This window comes from Zalophus californianus, chromosome 2 (genome assembly GCF_009762305.2).
Source record: "Zalophus californianus isolate mZalCal1 chromosome 2, mZalCal1.pri.v2, whole genome shotgun sequence".
In the NCBI taxonomy this organism is placed as follows: domain Eukaryota; kingdom Metazoa; phylum Chordata; class Mammalia; order Carnivora; family Otariidae; genus Zalophus; species Zalophus californianus.
This window is the reverse complement of record NC_045596.1, coordinates 125164049-125179303: the sequence shown is the minus strand read 5'-3', so window position 1 is coordinate 125179303 and position 15255 is coordinate 125164049. Positions and strand designations below refer to the sequence as shown.

General features: G+C 35.4%; 1 protein-coding gene across 3 annotated transcripts in view; it reads left to right on the top strand.

Annotated features, from left to right (window-relative positions):
* Positions 1–15255, top strand: part of IQCM (IQ motif containing M) — a 453243-nt gene that overhangs the window by 221985 nt on the left and 216003 nt on the right. For all 3 annotated transcript variants that reach the window (XM_027599769.1, XM_027599770.2, XM_027599768.2), the window contains exon 9: positions 7982–8046. In XM_027599769.1, coding sequence (XP_027455570.1) covers positions 7982–8046 — 65 coding nt within the window. The remainder of the gene's footprint in view (positions 1–7981; positions 8047–15255) is intronic.

The following is a 15255-nucleotide window of genomic DNA, read 5'->3' as shown; positions in this document are numbered from 1 at the left end:
TTGTATTTATTTATTTGACAGAGAGAGAGAGAGAGAGAGAGAGGGAGAGAAAGCACAAGCAGGGGGAGTGGCAAGTAGAGGGAGAGGGAGAAGCAGACTTCCTGCTGAGCAGGGAGCCTGATGTGGGGCTCAATCCCAGGACCCTGAGATCATGACCTGACCTGAAGGCAACACTTAACTGACTGAGCCACCCAGGTGCCTGGGATGGAATGTTCTATAAATCTGTTAAATTCATGTACTCCAGTGTGTCATTCTATGTCATTGTTTCCTTGTTGATTTTCTGTTTAGATGATGTGTCCACTGATGTAAGAGGGGTGTTAAAGTCCCCTAGTATGATTGTATTATTATTGATTACTTCCCTTATTTTTGTTACTAAATGTTTTATGTATTTGGGTGCTCCTATGTTAGGTGCATAAATAGTTACAATTGTTATATCTTGTTGGATTGTTGTCTTTATTACTATGTACTGTCGTTCTTTGTTTCTTGTTACAGTCTTTGTTTTAAAGTCTGTGTTGTCTGATGTAACAACTGCTGCTCCAGCTTTCTTTTGACATCCATTTGCATTATAGATATTTCTCCATCCCTTCACTTTCAATCTGCGGGTGTCTTTACGTCTAAAATGAGTCTCATAGGCAGCATATTAATGGAACTTGTTTTTTTTATCCATTCTGTCACCCTATGTCTTTAGATTGGAGCATTTAGTTCATTTACATTCAGAGTAATTATGATTTGTCTGTATTTATTGCCATTTTATTGCTTGTGTTGTGGTCGTTTCTGAAGATTTTTTTCTGATCCTTTCTTGTCTTTCTGTCTTTCTTATTTTGCTGATTTTCTTTAGTGATAGATTTGGATTTCTTTCTTTTTTTTTTTAAAGATTTTATTTATTTATTTGAGAGAGAGAGAGAATGAGAGATAGAGAGCACGAGAGGGAAGAGGGTCAGAGGGGGAAGCAGACTGCCTGCTGAGCAGGGAGCCCGATGAGGGACTCGATCCCGAGACTCCAGGATCATGACCTGAGCCGAAGGCCGTCGCTTAACCAACTGAGCCACCCAGGCACCCTGGATTTCTTTCTTATTCTTTGCATGTTTATTAATGGTTTTGATATATGGTTACAATTAGGTTTGTAGATAATATCTTCTGCATCTAGCAGTCTCTATTACGTTGATGGTCGCTTAAGTTTGAACCCATTCTTTTCTCTTCTCCTCCTTACATTTTAGGTATATGTTATTATATTTTATATCCTATTTTTGGTGAGTTCCTTGATTGATTTTTTAATAGAAATATTCATTTTTACTGCTTTTGTGTTTCTTACTTTTATAGTGTCACTTTTGGTCTGTAATTTCCACTCAGAGAGTCTCCTTTAATATTTCTTGCAGGGCTGGTTTAGTGGTCATGAACTCCTTTAGTGTTTGTTTGTCTGGGAAGCTCTTTATCTCTCTTTCTATTCTGAATGATAGCCTTGCCAGATAGAGTATTTCTTGGCTGCAGATTTTTTTCCCCCATTCAGCTCATTGAATAGATCATGCCACTCCCTTCTGGCTTGCCAAGTTTCTGTTGAGAAATTTCCTGCTAGCCTTATGGGTTTTCTCTTGTGATTTACTGACTTCTTTTGTCTTGCTCTTCAAAATTTTTTTCTTTAACACTATGTTTTGCTAACTTAATTACAATATGTCTTGGTGTAGATCTGCTTTGTTGATTTTGATGCGAGTTCTCTGTGCCTCCTAGAACTGAATATCTCTTTCCTTCCCAAATTAGGGAAGTTTTCAGCAATTATTCTCTCTCTTCTTTTGGGACTCCTATAATATGAATCTTACTATATTTGATGGAGTCACTGAGTCCCCTAAGTCTATTCTCATTTTGTGTAATTCTTTTTTCTGTTTTTTGTTCAGCTTGATTACTTTCCATTACTGTATCTCCTATGTCACTAATGCATTCTTCTACTTCTTCCATCCTGCTATTCATTCCTTCAGGTATGTTTTTCATTTCATTTATTCAGCTCTTGATCTCTGCTATGTTATTCCTGTCTATGTGTTAAGGGTCTCACTCATGTCTTCCACTCTTTTTTCAAGTCCAGTGAGTATCCTTATGATCATTGCTTTAAGTTATCTATCAGGCATGTTACTTATATCTGTTTTGCTTGATTTCTGGCTGTGGCCTTGTTCTGTTCTTTCATCTGGGTTAAATATTTCTCTCTCCTCATTTTGTCTGCCTCTATGTTTCTGTTTCTGTGTGGTGAGAAAGTCAGGCATGTCTTCTGTTCTTGAAAGTAGTGACCTTATGAAAAAGAAGTCCTGTAGTGTCCTGCAATGCAGTGTATTCTGTTCATCAGAACCTGGCACTTCAGGAGAATATCCTATATCTGTTGCTGATGCCCTGCTCTTGTGTCTGATTCACTTTTGCTTTCAGTGCAGTTGTTTGCACTGACTCTCTGCCTTTTGTGGGCTCTCCTTGCTCTCTGTGGTGTTAGTGGGGCTCAGGGAGGCCAGCTCTGAGGCAGTGTGCCCACCAGCGAACTTGGGAGCAAGACAGCTGGTGTTAGCAAAATTTGCCTGATCCTCCAAAGCAGTGTGGCAGCTGTGGGCTACAGGCTGGGGTGGCCAGGGGTGTGAGGCTTGGTATGGTGCATGATGTTGGCTGGTGTAGCTGGGCCTGGCATACCACAGTAGCTGGGGGTATGCGTGGCTGGACTCTGCAGGGTAGCTGAGCAGGGTGCACTGAGGCAGCTGTGCCCTGGGGCAGCTGGGTGGGGTGCGTAGCTTTAACAAAATTTGTGCTAAGGCCAGGGGGCTGATGCTAGCAGTCTTGGAGTGTGGGACTCCTCAGGAGAACTCATGGGCCAGACACAATGCTAGCAGGTTAAGTAGCAAGTGTGTGTGTAGCCCCGCCTCCTGCAGGTGGCTCTGTGTTTATGCTGGAGGGTGGGGGAGGAAAATGGCATCTGCCAGCTCCCTCATTTTTCGAGAAGTTCCTCAACACACTCCAAAAGCAGTATGAACAAATTTGTCTCCCATTTGCCCCTGGTGTTGTACAAACTGCTTCTCCACGCAGGCAGCTGTCTCTTTAAGAGTAGGGACCCAGCTATCACTCTCCCTTCTCACTTGCCCACTGCTGATTCAGGAGACTTTTAAAGCTCCAGGCTCCAAGTCCCACTGGTTTTACAAACTCTTGGAATTCAACCCATCTGGTTATCAAAGCCAAACATTAGGGGGTTAGTCTTCCCCAGGATCCTGTCCTCTCCATGCATTCAGCTCCCTCCCTCCCGTGGGCAGCCTCCCTCTGCCTTTTTGATCTTCCTAACTTTCAGATGAAGTTTCTTCTCTATATTTAGTTGTGGAGTTGGTTCTGCCCATCTTTGATCATTCTCCAGTTTATTGACCTGGATGTGGATGATACCTACCTAAATGTAGGATGGGATGAGCTCATGGTTTTCCTACTCTGCCATCTTCCCCAGTACTTTTCCTCTCTTTTTTTAACCTCACAAATTAGACACAGTTATTTTGTTTTATTCTTCATTGTTTAGGTTTACCGACATGCTTATCCCCCTTTCTTTTTTTTTTTATTTGTCATTGTATCTAGCATCTCAGACCTATAGGATGATTTTTCTTCTTAAACTGCATCCTTTAGACATACCTTTAGTACAGGTAAGTTTGCAGAAAACTTCACTTATAGTATATTTATTGGGGCGCCTGGGTGGCTCAGTCATTGAGCATCTGCCTTCGGCTCAGGTCATGATCCCAGGGTCCTGGAATCGAGCCCCACATCGGGATTCTGGCTTAGCAGAGAGCCTGCTTCTCCCTCTGCCCCTCCCCCTGCTCATGCTCTCTTTCTGTATCTCTGTGTCTCAAATGAATAAATAAAATCTTTAAAAAAAGAAAAAAAACCCATCTTCCAAAATGGAGGCTCCTGACTCCATGAGAAGATTTTGGGAATCTTTGTGGATTTCCTGGCCTATCACAACTTCCTATGGGTGGTTCTATGGCTTGAAAACCCTCCTGTGGTTTGTATGTGTTTGGGAAAGCTCTCAAATTTAATAATGCAAAAATACTTGTGAAAAATCCCAGAATGATGTATTTGGTGCCTTCTAGTTCTGCATGTGTGCAAGGATATTGACATTTTTCTCTTTAAACCACTTTTTATACAAGTAGCATGAGCAATGTAAGGAAGGTAGCTCATTGCTATTTCACAGAAGGTGCTAGTGACATGACTGACTTCTACTGGGGAAACATAAGTGTTAATAGTCAAGCCTGGCAAAAAAACATTTTCAGCTTATTTCACATGTTTTAATGTATAATTATAATTTTATATGTATATGCTATTAATGATTTTTTTCCTCACAGTTACCTACTTTTAAACAAACCTTTCATTTTACCTTTAATGATGTGTTTATATATACTTCTGGTAGGGTCACAAAGCTGTTTAAAACTATGAAAATTCCTTGCTACTTAGAAAATACCCTTTAACTGCATTTGGGGTAAGTATGGGGGCGTAATATGCCAATTATAGATTACCTTTTTATAGCAGACATATTCTAGAATTCACACTAATACCAGTAATATAGAAATATGTCTTAGAGTTAATATCCAAAGTGAGAGGCTTTCTTCCATATTTCATCTGTGGTTAATCAAGAATTTAATTATTATGCTGTGAGAGAAATTAGCAGCATTGTCAAAAGGAAAAAAAATCCAGATGAGATATGGAAAGAAGATGATAATTGATGGATTAGACAACTACTTCTAAAAAGAAGCTAGAAGTGTGTAAATTATCAGAAGTAAGCTTGGTACCAGTTAAATTGTGGTATTTGAGAAAATATGTGGGGCAAAGGAGTCTGAAAAATGGTTTGGAAAAAATAACACACAGGTTGTTACAAAATTTTGAAAGGTTTGACATGAGAGTTTAACAAATGACTTACATTTTACATCAAGTATTTAGAATGTGTCACTCCAGATGCATTGTCGTCAAGTGACTAAGAGCTTGAAGTCATTTAAAGAAGCAGGTAATACCTGTGGAAAGGGGAAAGATTTTGAGAGAGAATCGAGTTGAAACAGTAAGGCAAAATGGACTAGAAATTTAAATATATAAATACGTAGAAAACTAAGACTTATAAAAAAAATCCCATAGGACTTCTTAAATAAAAGGACTACTGATTTTGCAAAAAAGAGACCACCCTCCTCCCCCCAAAAAAAATCCAAAACAAAAACCAGTTTCTAATTCTGTTAGATGCCAAGAGAGGACACAATGGGGATTGTGAATTCAATGAAGTTGCAAGAGAGTAACTGGAAAAAATCAGAGAATATCTTAGTAACAAAAATCCTCAAGAATGTTTGTCTGAGACTGTATTACATAGCAGCCTTCACATTTGACACCCTTCATCATGGAGAACATGCCAATTTGGTTAGTCTGGCCAAGAAGGAAGCAGTTAAAAAATATTAAGTTGGCAAGCATAAATAGTAGTATCACATACAGACTGTGTGTTCCAAGCCAAGCACATTGTTTTGTGCTAAAGTATGAAATATATTGGTTAATATATATATATAATATAAAGTTAATTTTTATAGTCAATTAGTATTTTTGTAGCCATGAATACATGTCTTGGGATATCTTGAGGGCAACATTTAAAATATATACGTCCTGCTTCATGTTTTATTATCACCTACATGTTGCACATAACTTTTTTAAAGTACAGTATTATTCCTGAGGATGATTGTTTACTTTGGGAAAATGAAAACATCACCAGGGAATTCTAAAAGTAACAAGTAGTTGAGAGATGTTACAAACTAATTCTCAAGGTTATTGTGGCATTCTAACATAATTATAGAAGAAAAGTTAATCCTGGATCTTAAAAAAATGAATGGCATAAAATACAAATTAACATATACAAGTTAGATTGTATCTGAGAGAGCAGTATGAGACAGAATGAATTTAACTTTAAAAGAGAGAGTTATAATTTGTTTAAAATATTTAAAAACAATCATTCTTATGTCCTAATACTATTTTTGCAGTACAAACACAACTGTCTTCCACATTTCATCTTTATATTTATCCTTTATGTATTTTGAGATTTTATATAAGAGACTTCTTTTGCTTCAGTTGTCAAGTAGTAGTTAAACACAAATTTGAAACTTAAAAAGCAAAACTAAAATAAGCATTTTCCTTGTGGTATCATGAGCATACCATGTAACAATAACCAATATGTTTGCTATTCCTGACTTATTATAGAGTCTGAGGGGGAAGACAAAATCAACAACCCAAAATCCATTAACCTTTTCCTCATTTATCAAGAGTACCTTAAATTCTTCTTATCTGAGACCATTTTTTTCAAAAGCTATTTTGTGCAAAATAACTGTCATGGCGGGTTATAAAGTAGATATGCAATTCATCAATGCCTCTAGGTATCAGCTTAACCTTTGGATCACACTGAATGGCCAGAGAGGGAATGACCAGTTATTCTGAGGTCTTGTAGAATTATCTTCCTGAGTTGTTCTTTTTACTGTTGACCGATATTGAAAGATTGTAAAAACAAAAACAAACAAACAAAAAACACATTAAACACTCTGGTGTAATTGTTGAATAGATGCTGCTGCAGCTGACCATCACTTTATACTAGGCTTCTTTTGGAAGATCATGGAAGAAATTTTCACAAGAAGTTTGCTTCTCTTATAGACATTATGAATGTTAGAACTACTGTGTTTTCTTCGTTACTTTTTGTATTAGTTTGCCAGGTCTGCCATAATAAAATACCACAGACTGGGTAGCTTGTAGAACAGAAATTAATTTTTTCACAGTTCTGGAGGTTGGAAGTCTAAGATCAAGATGGTAGCAGAGTTGGTTTATCCTGAGTCCTCTCTCCTTGGTTCATAGATGGCTGCTTCTTGGTTGTCCTCACATAGCCCTTTCTCTGTGCACACATATGCCTGGCATCTCTTCCTCTCCTTATAAGGCCACAAGTTCTATTGGATTAGGACTTCACCCTTATGACCTCATTTAACCTCAAGACCTTATTTCCAAATGTAGTCACATTGGGGATTAGGGCTTCAATATGTGAATTTTGGAGGGGCATAATTCAGTCCATAACATTTTGATAGCTAGGGATTTGAGAGCCAAATCTGTGTGACACATCAAGTAATACCGGAAAATATTTGACATTATTTTTCTATCCATATTTTACCTTTAACCTGATTTTCTTATTTTCCTTTTTCATATGTACTGTATTTTCTGTAAGCTGTCTTGAATCTCTTTTTATAAGACAGAGGACACATAAGTAAATAAATAAATTCTCAACTGTAATAGATTTGTATGGATGTTTGCTCACTGGAATGATCAGTAGGAATTGTATTCCTGGGTGCCAAAAGGTGCTGGAGGGGATTCAATGGTCATACTCCTCTGAGTATTGCCAAACAGGAAAGTACTTAGGCTATAAAGCAAACCAAAAGTTTATTTGGGGTCTTTAGGAATTCCAACCCAGGAGACAGAGATTCAGGAGGAAACTAAAATATGCTCCAAGGAGGGAGGACAAAGACAGAGCATACAAAGGCAAAACTGCAGGCTTATATAAGTTGTTTTGCAAGAACTCTGACTGGTGTCGCTAAAAATAATTAATGTTGGTCTATTTAGGATAGGTTACTATACCAGGTGCTAAGCTGGAGTTCAGTGATGTGAGCCTCATTCTGAGAACTGCAACAGAATGTAGCAATTTGTGGTTGGCACAGTCTAAAAGTTCATGTTCCCCATCCAGGTGTGGTCGTGCATTTCCCCGGTGGTCTCCTGCCTCCTGACATCTTAGGGCCCTTGACATTCCTGACTCCATTTTGGATATTTCTGTTCATGGTATACTTACCAATTTACATCAGTGTTTAGGTTTGTAATATATATTAGAATGGAATTGTTCTTTCTCCCTTTGATAATAGAACATTAATGAAATTAAAATTTACACACAATGAAGTTGTTTTCCTACTTAAGTCAATTCTTCTTTCTCTTATTCTAGAAAACCTTAATGAAGAAAGAGCAACAGCCTATCAAACCAAAGCCAAGACCAAAGCCAGGACTCAGGTATATCTTTTCTTTTTTTCCAGGTGTATCTTTATATGATAGCAGAAAAGTATAAATTAATGTGCTTGTTTTGGGTTTTATCTTGACTTAAGTATCTAGGTGTAAAGAAGTGCATGTTGTTGAAAGCTCAAGTTTTTAGCATAATATTTTCAGTGTTTCCATTTAATCCAGCTAAGGCAAGGAGAAAAAAAAATCCTTTTTCTTTTTTGAATATATTAATGATCATTCAGTAGATGAGGCTGGAGCTTACTATGTAGTAGCTGGGAAAAGCAGTGTGACAGTATTGTATACAATGCTTCAGCTGTTTTTTGTATTAGAAACAGGATACTACAGTTCACTATGCTAAAAGCATACCTTTCAATGAATCTGTGAGTGATTCTTTAGATTGCCTTGCTACTATATGTAGCAAATGTGTTGACAAACTTTTGTGAAAAACTATTGATTTTGTGAGATAGATCAGACAGTGAGGTGGAAAGAAGAGACTGTGGAAAGGTAACAGTGAAGTTTCTTAGAAGGACAGGCTTCACACTTGTGTTTTCTTATTCACTGGTAATACATTCATTTATCAATCCACCAAATATAGTTTAGTACTGATAGTTTATTCATTTAATAATTAACATCAAGCACCTGCTATTTTAGGTTTTAAGGACAGAGTGAACACAATAGACTCATTACATCTGTGGAACTTAAAGCCTAGGCAGTTTGCTGCTCACTATGGAAGGAGACAAGAGTTGGAGTTTAAGTCCTACCAAGTGATTGGGATTTAGTGAACACCTCAGTCTTTACATGGAAGTCTTAGAAGGCCAACACCTAAGAGTGGAGACTATTCGCCGGAGTAAGGAATTCACCTTAGTACTGAGGACAAAACAAATTGATTTGCCTGAACAAAAACATAAAACCAAGCCTTGACAATTTGAAGATGATAAACCAGTAATTCAGCCACCACCTAGAATTAAAAAACTCAACATTTTTTTAAGGACAATAACAGAACCCAGAATCTCTACAATGTACAACGTTATATATACAATAAATAAAATACTAGACATGAAGAAACAGGAAAATATGGCTTACATCAAAGAAAAAGTTATCCCAGATGTTGGAATTAACAGGCAAGAGCTTTAAAGCAGCTATTATAAATGTTCAAGGACCTAAAGGAAAAGAAATTCATAATAACAGAGAGTGCCAGTGTAGGAATAGAAACTATAAAAAATAATCAAATAAAAATTCTGGAACTGAGAAATACAGTATCTGTTATGAAAATGTCATTGGATGTGTTGAACAGCATATTGGGAAGAACAGTAGAAAAGGTCAGTAAACTTGTAGATCTATAGAGACTTGTCTGAGGCAAAGTAAACCATAATTAGAATAAAAATGAACAAACCCTGACTGACCTATAATTTAATATCAAGTGGACTACCATATATGAACTGGAGTCTTAAAAGGATAAGAGAAATAAAAAGAGGCAGGAAAAAATAGTTGAAGAAATAATAGCTGAATTTTTCCTAAATTTAATGGAAAACATCTTTACATATCCAAGATCATCACATCTAAGCAAGATAGATCCAAGAAAAACCCCATGTAGGCACAGCACAGTCAGAGTTGAGAATCAAAGGCAAAGAAAAAACTTTTGAAATAACCGGGGGGGTGAGGGTGTGGTGGTGGTGGTGGTGGTGGTGGTGGTGGTGGAATACACATTATTCAGAGGGTTACAATTCTCAGAATGATGGATGTCTTCTCATCAGAAATGATGGAGGACAGAAGGCAATAAAATTATATATTTAAAGTACTAAAAGAAAAAATATTATCAGCTGATAATTCTGTATCTAATGAAACTATCTCACAGCATTGAGGATGAAAAAAACAATTTTCAGTTAAAGAAATTAGAATTTATTGCCAGCTGATCTGCACTTCATAAATGTTTAAAGGAAGTTCCTCATGCTGAAAGGAAATGACACCTGTTAAGAATTTGAATCTACAAGAAGAAATAAAGAGACTGAAAATAGAAAATATATATTGATCAATATAAAAGAATATATTTTTTTAAAAAAAATTCTTTAAAACTGACCATTTAGGGCAAAATTATAACATTAGTATTTTACTTATAAGTTAGGTAGATGCAAATATGTGTGACAATAATAGCAAAAGAAATAGAGTTATTCTCTTGCAAGTTTCTTTCATTTTATGTGTAGCAGTATTAATTCTAAGTAGAGTGTGATAAGTTAAGAATGCATATTACAATTCCCTGAGCAACCACTAATACAAAAAGACAAACCTAAAAGTTAGTATGGAAACTAAAATGGAATACAAAAACTGTTCAGTTAACCCAAAAGAAGACACGAAAGTGGAACATATTGAGTGAATAAACAGCAAATAGAAAATGGTAGACTTAAACCCAACTGTAGCAACACTTATATTAAATATACAGAATAAACAGTATACTTAAACATAAAAGCTCGTCAGGCTGGATAAAAAAGCAAGACCCAACTCTCTGCTCTCCATAAAAGATGAATGTAAAAACATTAATTGGAAGTAAAAGAATAGTCAAAGATAAGCAATGGAAAAAAGCTAGCAGAAGAGTGCTAAAGTGGCTATATTAACATCAAAGTAGACTTTGAGGACTATTTCCAGAGACAAAGAGGACAGACACTTCGTAATTGTAAAAGGGTCAATTCATTAAAATTAGATAATAATCCTAAGCGTGTATGCCTTAGTAATAGAGATTCAACATAAATAAAGCAAAAATTGACAGGATTAAAGAGTAAAATGGATGACAACTCCGTAATTATGGCTGGAAAATTTTCCCATGCCTCTTTTAATAATAGGAAAATTAGTAAAAAGAATAAATAGTGGTATCTCAGATTTGAACAAGCCACCAACTAATTTGACCTAGTTGACATTTATAGAAGACTACAGTCAACAACCTTAGAATATTCTTTTCAGTGCCCATATAACATTCATTATAGAGATAAGAAAGCAATGAAATAAACAACAGAGAAACAATATAGCAAGTTAACAAAGCAAAAAATTGGTTCTTTGAAAAGATTAATAAACTTTGTAAGGTTATAACAAAACTGATTAAGAAAAAGAGATAAAACACAAATTCTGATATTAAAAATGAAAGAGATGTGAATAACTTCATGCCTACTATGAAGGCAACAACTAAGATGAAGTGGACAAATTCTTTGAAAAAAGATAACATACCATACTGACACAAGAATAAATAGAAAATTTGGGTAATCCATATCTATTAAAGAAATTGAATTTGTTATCAAAAACTGTTCCACAAAAAGACTTGCTTTAAAGAAAAGAAGGCTGTTTTTTATAACTACTTAATGGTGTTAAAAACAGTTGAACTTCTTATATAAGTCTTTTTCCTGTAAATATTCTTTACCTGGTTAGTTTGACTGGGGTGTCTTTTTTCCTCATAGGTGTCACTAAATTAAAATCTAGTCCAGCTCTTTCAATGATTAAAAAATTGTACAGTCTGAAAGATGAGTGTTTATTATAGTTATTTTACTGAAGCCAGCCAGCTAATCTGAATGCTAAACATTTTCCTGTACGGTCTACCATCTGTTGCAGGCATAAAGAGCTATGGCAGAGTTTTGCAGGGTTATCTAGCTAATTTTTGCAGGGATATCTTAAACATTTTAGGGAATGATGGCTGAAGGAGTTTAGAGGTCTTTGTTTTAATCCTTTTAATTTCTGGTTGAGAAAACTGAGATTCAGAAAGATTAAGTGACTTCTTCAAGGTCACAAAAGTAAAAACAAAACAAAACAAAACAAAAAACAGAACTGGTAACTGGGATCCAACTCTTAAGTCTCAGTATTCTTACCAGTCATGCTGCTTTATGTCATTTGTATATTAAATGTTAACATCCTTTCTGATGATTACTTAAGAGAAGTAGACTGAAACCTTACTTCATGAGTTAACAAATCTTACAGTGGCTGCAGTGATTAAAAAGTATCACTGGAACAGAATCTCAGGGAGAGGGAAACAATGTGAAAATAAAGCAAAGTGGTGAGCAATATAAAACTGTAAATACATCACATACAGACATTTCATTGCAAATATCTAAGTGAAACAATGTTAATATTTTCTTGTTTATTTGAAATCTTGCACCATTTATATCATAGAAATTCCATGAAACTTTAAAATCCAAATGTTTGGGACCCTATAAGCTTGGCCTAAAGGATCTTTCTTGTTAGGAATTTCCCATATATTTTCAGCTAGAGGTTTCCTTAGAGTCTGTATGAGGCAGAGTGTATTATAACCTTCCATCAGTCATCAGTCAACTTCAATAAGGTACTGGCCAATTTCTAAAGTACTTTTGCATTTCAAGGGTAAAAATATGTCACACATATATTGCCACTGCCAGGCTACAGTAAATACAAGAGATTTGTTTTTTCCCTTTCTCTTCTTAGTTACAGAAAAAAAGAAAAAATGATGGAATTCATTCACACATACCCACAAGCTTTGCAGGAACCCTCTACATTTGGCATATAGGACTGGTTTATGCACCTACTCAGCAGTATTTTTTAAGGAGACACTCCCTTGTCTGTTAAAGGGTGGGGCAAGGAAGTTAAGGTAACTAAAAATGCTGCTGCTGAACTGGATTTGGAGTCATGGTAAATTTGTGCATCCACTCCTATTCTCGGGAGGGAATGAAACCTGTTGCCTCACATAGATAAATGATAAGGTTGATAAAGCAGAATCATGATCATTTCTGTCCTAATCTTCAATGATCATAAGCCTAAAAGACAAGTTTTCAGATTTCTATTTTTTTTTCTTGGTCTTATCTCCCTGGTTTTTCAACTGTGAAGATCTCAAAATTTAGAAGGAGAAGAAAAGATGGCATGGTAGTACTTAGGTACATTTGCCTATACAAATATGTGTACAGGTGTACTAAGACTTTTAATTAGCCTTATTACTAAACAAGGAGCTGTAATCCTCAAATCCAGTATATTTAGGTTGAATTTAGTAGGTTGTAGACTACAAAAAGTGGCTACTTGCTTTTATTTTGGGGTTCTTAAATATATATATATATTTGTGTATTTTTATGAAAAAGAGGTGATCTTATTGCCTTGATTTTCTATTTCTGCTGTAAATATTCATTTCATACACATCCTTGCCCAACATTCCTAGAATATAATTTTCATAGATGAACATTTATAAAATTGTTTGATTTCTGAATGGTTTCTATTACTTCAGTATTTCAGTTTAAATGATAAATTTTGAGATTGTATGACCTCACTGATATGAGGAATTCTTAATCTCAGGAAACAAACTGAGGGTTGCTGGAGTGGTGGGGGTATGGGAGGGATGGGGTGGCTGGGTGATAGACATTGGGGAGGGTATGTGCTATGGTGAGCGCTGTGAATTGTGTAAGACTGTTGAATCACAGACATGTACCTCTGAAACAAATAATACATTATATGTTAAAAAAAAAAGAAGAAGATAGTAGGAGGGGAAGAATGAAGGGGGGAAATCGGAGGGGGAGACCCATGAGAGACTATGGATTCTGAAAAACAAACTGAGGGTTCTCGAGGGGAGGGGATTGGCCTGGTGGTGGGTATTAAGGGGGGCACGTTCTGCATGGAGCACTGGGTGTTATGCGAAAACAATGAATCATGGAACACTACATCAAAAACTAATGATGTAATGTATGGTGATTAACATAACAATAAAAATTATAAAAAAAACCCTAATGATGTGATGTATGGTGATTAACATAACATAATAATAAAAAAGAAACTCTCTTAAGTTTCGGAAGATTGGTAGAAATCCATAAGATTAAACTATGGTTGAGAAAACCTGAAACCATTATTAAGGGAAGGTTGAGTTAATCATTTCAAAGAAAGCCAAGCAAACTCAGTTCAATTCTTTCTAAACCAGAAAGAATTAAAGACAAATAATGTAACTCTTAATTTTTAGTTTAAAAAATGTAATTTGTACATGAATTATGTTTATATGTTTATTTTTTTACCTCAGTAAAGGTAAAGATTGAATGATATTTTGCAATGAGATCTTATCTTCTACCACAATCTTTTAAAAATTCTTTTCATTAACTTTTGATGCTTGACCTATTTTCTCTTATTTTTATATGGTACTTTTAATGTAAAGTATCAAATGCAGTTTATATTATTAGGTAAAGGGAAATAATGCATCCGCATACACAGAATCCATTCTCAATATCTAAGCGAAAATTGTGAGCCAGGACCTATATCAATTGTAATCTATTGTACTATTGCAATGACCTTATACTTTTATTTTTTTGTGAGATTTTCTTTATATAAACAGTCTTCTTTGAGGTCTACTTGAATTTGTTTAGTACCTCTAACCATATGGCAAATATCTTCTTCCTTCAGATAACCTATTGTATTCCATGAATAAGACACTTACTTTCTTTTGATGTCTTTCTGCAGTGAGCTGTTAATCCCTTGCAGATTCATATGATCTCAGTGATAAATTTTCCTTTTGTTGAATTTCTAAAGCACATAACTGTTTTTTAAAATAATGACTGATTTGCAAGTATAGAACAGAACAGTTGACAGATCTTTAATTCATAGAGGAAAAACATCCTATTGTTGATTCATAATATTAACTTTCTAGTTGTAATAAGTTCAGAGGCTGGTCATCAGCCTTTCACCTTTTTAGCATCTATTTCAATTCTGGGTGATAAAAATATTATTTGAATACACCATCTATGAAAAAGTATACCATTTTGGAACCCCTAAATTCCTTATTTTTTTTTATTCTTTAGGATTTTAAGCATCCAGATAGTTGTGGAATAATTACATACTTCTTCCTTAATATTTTGTAGCATACTGGAACTAAAAGGAGAGTAGCAACAGGATATGAGTAGCTAAAATGTTACTAAAACATAACATTGCACTATTCTAAATTTTCTCTTTTTTGATATAATGGAATCTAATACATTTATTGCCATATGTAAGTATGAAATTCACATTTAAGAGTCTGGAAATTTAGGTGGGTACTTGAACGCTTCCTTTATAACTCTGAAATTACTGTATGGTTCATTACCATTTTTTCCTGGAAGGGGTCAAATCCTCTTTTTTTATCTCAACACAAGTTTACAGATTACCACCTGATAACTGGCCTTTGATCTCTTTGGAAATTTTGTTACCTAATAATGTAACATTAGCTTGTTTATGGTTAGATATCTTTCACCAACAGATTTTTTCTGTGTC